Here is a 6,030-nt window from a genome sequence, read left to right as displayed (position 1 = left end):
GGGGGCGGGGGGGGGGGGGGGTCCTAGAGCCCAGAGGGGTGCCCCGCACGAAGGTCGCACTGTAGCGGACCGCTCAGGGGCTGACATGAGAGACGTGCGTGAGTGCGAGCCAACCCCGAGGTCCTGAGGGTTGTGACATAACCAAGAAGCCCTCAAATGCGCGCGGCTGGTGACCTACCCCTGGAGGAAGGGAGGTCCTGCCGGGGAGAGAGCAGCCCCGCTCAGACTACGGGGAGGTGTCTGCCTCTGGCTCTGCTGCGGGGGATCGAACTCTTGCCTATCGCGGAGAAAGCTGTAAAAGCGGGAATCACGCACCACACGCACGCCACCTAGCTCAGGTGCTCCCGACCACCTACCTGCGCTCAGACGGGTGCTCACCGCAGATCAACTCCATCCTGAGGGAAATGTGCTCTGCACGGCAAAGCTTGCCATGAGCGCTTTCAGGGCCGAAGCACTCTGAGATGACAGGAAGGCTCCCCTGGGATCTGGTGAGCCTGGTGACCTGCTGCAGCCCCCAGACCCTTAACACCCCAGCCCGGAAGGCCTGGGTTCTGGTACCTCTTCCTGTAGGCCTCCAAGACAGGCAAGGGTCTGCACCCAGTTCCTCCTTAGGGACCCACTGAGAAGGTGACCTTTCCCCAGAACCACAGAGGCAGAAGTCAGCTTAGGGCTCCCACTTCTAAACTGTTCAAATAGGCAATCAGTTTTTATGATGTAATTTATAATTTACGCAGTTGTCTTCATGCATATGGTGTTGCTTTTGTGTGTCGGGATTCAGGTGTTTTATTACTCTGACAGAGTGATTTGCATTCATGTTTGGTTATCAAGATCATATTTCTCCTGTTTACACCATAAGGGCCCCAAATGAAGATTAATGCCACCTCTCTTTGTCCAGGCCATCACTGTAGACCCCGGCTGTGGCTCCCTCCTAGACCCCAGAGGCTGATTGCACAAGAGCTGATGGAGAAGGTTGTGCTGTGATGAGCTCCTGAGTACAGGAGCAGGCCACCTGCTCCAGCTGTGCACACCTGGGCAGAGGACTCGAGTCTCCAACGATAGGGAAAGGTGCTTGTGTTGGCTCTGGAGCCTCCAAAGCTGGTTCCAGCAGGTCACTTGGCCATGTCAAAGCCCATGTCCAGCAGATACCAGCTTGGTTCACAGGGTTGCCAGATGGGCCTACAGCTACTTCAGACAGCTCCAGGGAGCTTGGAAGGCCCTCTAGAGAGAACTAGAAAGTGGGCCAGGATGTCCTTCCTGGCTTTTGCAGCGTGCTGTGCTTGCCCTGGTCAGGCCCGAGGCTGGAGGGAGCAGCTCTGGGGACCCTGTGCCAGGCTTGTCATTCACAGCTGAAATGATTAAGCCAAATAAGTGCCAGTGAACAGAAACAAGAGGGAGCAAATGCGGACCCCAGAGAAAGGGTGTCTAGGAAGGCAAGCCGCACAAACCACCAGAGCCAGGCAAGCTGCGGCCGGAGAGGGCCTGAAGGACTTGCACCCTGCCCTGCTGAGCTGAAAAGGCTTCTAGAAAGAGCTACCCTAGGGGTAGAAGGGAGGGAACAAAAGGGTCTGGGTGCACAGCTTGCACTAAGTCTTGAAGATTCCAATGCAGGTGAGGACTGGAGAAGGCCCTGCTCAGGTAGCTCAGGCTGCTTTGCTTGGAAGGGACCCAGCCCTTGGGGGAGCTGGAGGAGCAGGCTGCTGAGATGAAGATCTGCCTGCAGGTTTTCAAAGTACCCTCAGTTTTCCAAAGGGGGAGGGGTACCCAGCTGGGTATTCCCCCACCCGTGGCTGCAGACCTGGGGTCAGTTGACCTGGGGTGCAGGCAGCCCCCCAGGTATGTCCCACTGTGCCGGCTAGGTGCCCAGGTACATGCACTCCTGAGCATAATTATTTGATCCGCAGATGTAAGTGGAATTTATTGTAACAACAAATATAGTGATGTCAAAACCCAACCTTGGATTAAAGCCGGCAGCCAAAGGGGAAGTGTATTAATTTCCAACAGCATCTCAGGCCAGAGCCTATTAGAACAAGCTATTCTTCAGGGCCCCCCCCATCAGAATTAATCATTGGGAGTTAATTTGAAGCTCAGACAAGTTGCTGTTAATTTAGTGCAGGGAGGACGGGATGGGATAAAAAGCTGAGGTGCTGGCCGAGCCTCGTGGGTCTCATTAATCAGCCAGCTGAGACGGCCTGGCTTGATTACAATTTGCAAAAAAATTCATTAGGGCCCGGGCGATTGACAATTTTTCTCTCTGCCTGTGATGTGACTCATTAGGCAGCCAAATGAAAGCCATGATGACGGCCATGATGACAGCGGCCATCAAGCCCTGCTTGTTTATCTTCCTCCCCTCGGCCTGTCTCCAGGGCTTCGGGAGCTGGGCTCTGGGGTGCCAGGGCCCTCAGGAGTTGGGGGAGGGGGGGACAGAGCCCCAAGGGGGCAGGAGGGTAGACAATGTCTTAGTGGCCTTCTCATCTTGAAGGGCAGGACAGTGCTGGAGAGGTTGGGTCCTACAAAGGGGCTCTAGGAAAGTGGCTGGCTATTCCTGGGGAGTTTGCTTTCTCAAGGGGTTTGTGTGGTCAAGGCTTCCATCCCCCTGACCTCCGTGGTCTATTCCCGCCATGGACTTTGGGAGAGTGGGTATAGTTTCACAGCATGGTGGAAGGGCATATGAAGGGGCACTCTGGAATTTTCAGGGAGTCTAGAAAGGTCTCAGGGTCTCTCTCTCTCAGACCTACAGTGCCACTAGGGTGAGAGGCTGAATCTCACCTCCTTCTGGAACTGTAGTTATCAACCACAGCCCCCCTCCCCCATTGGGTGGCTGCCTGTGCATCCCAGGGAAAGACTGGTCCAGGCTGTTGCATATAGAAGGTAGGTTGGGCATCTCTGAGAACCTTGAATGCCACACCTGCACTGTCATACAGTCAGTGGAGACTCAGCTGGAACAGATGGTGCCCACTGTCCAGTGGGAGGGGTCAGGGGAGTGGCTGGACTTACGGACCAGGTGCACCTGTGCAGGAGGCCACATGGGTCCAGTCCCCACTTTCCTCCAGCCTCTGGCTGGGTGGAAGACAGCAGCCCTCCAAGCCCAGCAGAGCTGTCCAAGACCCTCAGAGGGCTGGCCATTCTGTTTTTTTGTTCTAAAAAACTAAGCCTGAGGAATTTTCCACCACTGGAAATGTTTGGAGGTCATCCAGAAACTGAGACTTGTTGACTCTGGCCCTCGACCTTGCACCTGGAGTTTGGGTGAAGGTCTCAGTGTCCCAGACACCTGCGCTGTGGATAGGTGACTGGTTGCAAGCTGTTTAAATTAAATCAGTGTTCATTTTGACCCACGGCTGGGATCCCCCTCTCGGACAAGCAAGTGCCACCGGGCTGCTTTGCTGCGGGTTTCCCAGCCTTCCCTCCTTCCATTTGGAAAGCCGTTGTGGCAGCTTCTCTGGTCCTTGGGGCTGCTGGTTTGGTGGCCTGCAGAACTGTAGCATCAGGATCACCCTCAAGCACCCACTTTACATTTCCGGCATACCTGGGACCTGTGCATGGCAGTTCCTTGAGTCTCTCGCTTGGGTGCTTGGGGTGTGGACTGGGCTCAGGGTACAGTCCTGAGTTAGGTGGAGTGGACTTGGGGAGCAGGCTGCCGCTCACAGTCAGAGAGATGCTTTACTCTCAGGTTTCCAAGAACCAACCCTGGACCGACTCACCAGAGTCCCTCTCCCCTTCTCGCCCTTTAAGGGGCTGCAGGCTCTGGCACCCTTGGGGTGGGGCGGTGGTCAGGGCCCGCCTCCCTCCAACCCCGCCCGGAGGGGGAGGTGCTGGGCCTTGGTGCTCACCGCCTACTCTGCCTGGGATCCGAACAGAGTGCTGCCTGGGAAGCCCGGCTCCCCCTGCCGGGTTCCAGCTCCGGTCGGAAGATACCGCCCAGAACCTGATTTACAGACACGAGGCCCGACTGGAGCAATCGAGCACCGCTGCCTTCAGGATGTTTGTAAGGAAATTCATTTCTTCCCTGACTCTAGTGGATTCACAGCTCCAGCAGCTGGTGTAAACCCACCATCACCGTGTCCACTTTCCCTCCTGGGGTACCCTCAGCATCCTCCTCTGGCCAAAGTTTGCCAGTTCCTTAGCTCAAGGGGGCAATACTAGATTCCTAAGATGAAAGCTGGGTTTTCTGAAGTGCCCGGCCCTACTGGAGTTGTTGCTGTCCAATTTAAAACCTGGTAAGGTGCTGTGTGGCTCAGAGCCAGACAGCTTGAGAGCTGAACTCCGGGTTCATACAGTCCTGGTCACAGGGCACTTGGGGGGGACCACACCCTGGCAGTGCCCTTGGAGCAGACTGTGGGTACCCTTATAAAACCCCGGTGTTGGTCTTTTGTTTTCCCTTGCTCTTTTTTTTATTATTCACAAGACTGCAATTGTTTAAATGTTATAACTTATATGAAAATAAGCTACATTGAAATAAATTAAACACAATGGAGACGTGCTTCAGACATGGTAGGATATGCAAGCCCAGGAAAGAAAGCCAGGGAAAAGCAAACAGCAAAGCAGATTCCTGGGCTGCCCAACACCATCTGCTTTGCAGCCAACTCAGAAAGGCAGAAGAGAAACAAAAATAAGTTTAAACCCCAGTGTTTGTCCTTGTGTCTCCCAGTTACCTTTGGAAAAGCACGGAAAGGTGGCGGCACAGCAGAGGTTTTGTGTTCTTCTGGGGTGAGTGGAGAACAGACTGGGAGGTTGTGTCCCATAACTTTCAAAATACTGCCGTTGAGATCCCGTCTATATAGATATCTATGCACAAAGCAAGGAGGTATAATAAATATTTAGTGTATCTTCTGGTGTGGCTGCAGCCGCTTCCAAAGCAGTCCTGTAAGCCTGTCTAGTATGTTCTCGATTTGCTCAGGATGCCCAGCCTGGGAGGTGCCTATAAGTTTTGCTTTCAACCGTCAAGAGCTGGGGCTTCTCCACGGTGGGTGCCCGCCCTGGCTGGGCCCTCAGGGTCGGGCCTGTTCCAGCTGCTGATGCTGACTTCTAATAGCGAACCTGCTGACGTGGACTGGGATGGGGACGACGATCTTGGGGTTCCTCGAAGGCTCCCCTGTCTTGGAATTGGCGTTACCGGCCTTGACCCGTTTCCACTTGGCCCGGCGGTTCTGGAACCAGATTTTCACCTGCACCTCGCTGAGTTTGAGGGCGTGGGCGATCTGCGAGCGCTCGGTCAGCGAGAGGTATTTTTTGCAGTGGAACTCTTTCTCCAGCTCCAGCAGCTGCTCGCTGGTGAAGGCAGTCCGCCGCCGCCGGTTCTTGCCGGTGGACGTGGTGCTGCCCGCCGTGCTGCCGTTCTGCGGGGTTTCCTCCAGGACGTGGCCGGGGTCTTCCTCCTTGGGAGCAGCCTGGCCAGTCAAATTGTCATCCGAGCTGTAGTCCACATCGCTCTCTAGAGAGAAGCTCTCCTCCTTACCCCTCGGGTCATCTTCCACCTTTGACTCGTCTTTCCCTTGCCCTCGGACAGCCCCGACTGAAAGCAAAACCAAACGGCGTTTTATTACGTTTCGCACACGGCCTTCCTTCCCGCTTCCACTTGGGCACCCCACCCCCACCTCCCAGTGGACTGCCTTTCTGTGACATTAACACATTGTGATTTCCTGGCCTTTGAGGGGTGGTGGGGTGGGGGGAGCGTGAGAAAGCTCAAAGGAGAGGAGGAGACGGGAGAGGCAACGGCCCTTTGCCCAGAACCATCACTCAAGGGGCCTCCGTGCCTCCAGCGCACCCTCCCGGCTCCTGGCAGCTTAAGTAACAGGATGCTACTGGGGCCCGAGGCTCCGGAGAACACTCCCTTTGTCCCCAGGGGGTAGGGGCTGTCGGAGGACCAAGGGAGAGTTCAGGATCCACCGTGCCCCCACCTGAACAGTGAATTTTAGTGAACGCCATTTTCATAGCATCAGGAGAGGGGGAGTGGAGTTGTGCAGATGGCCAGACCTCAGTTTTCCTGAGACAGACCCTATGTGTCACCTTAGAAGTTCCCACCAGACAGTCACT

The 6,030-nt window shown here is 55.4% G+C and overlaps 1 protein-coding gene across 2 annotated transcripts in view; it reads right to left on the bottom strand.

Moving 5' to 3' along the window:
• Nucleotides 1-4,358: 4,358 nt before the first annotated feature.
• The window catches only part of Gbx2 (gastrulation brain homeobox 2), a 3,000-nt gene continuing 1,328 nt past the window's right edge, over nt 4,359-6,030 (bottom strand). Inside the window, exon 2 of one of the 2 annotated variants that reach the window (XM_008823664.3) lies at nt 4,359-5,509. In XM_008823664.3, coding sequence (XP_008821886.1) covers nt 4,986-5,509 — 524 coding nt within the window. In that variant the 3' untranslated portion in view covers nt 4,359-4,985. Of the gene's footprint in view, nt 5,559-6,030 lie in introns of both variants that reach the window. The other variant, XM_017795726.1, reaches the window with a different exon arrangement.

This window comes from Nannospalax galili, unplaced genomic scaffold, assembly GCF_000622305.1.
Source record: "Nannospalax galili isolate Female #2095 unplaced genomic scaffold, S.galili_v1.0 scaffold149, whole genome shotgun sequence".
NCBI lineage: Eukaryota > Metazoa > Chordata > Mammalia > Rodentia > Spalacidae > Nannospalax > Nannospalax galili.
This window is presented reverse-complemented; position numbering and strand designations above follow the sequence as displayed.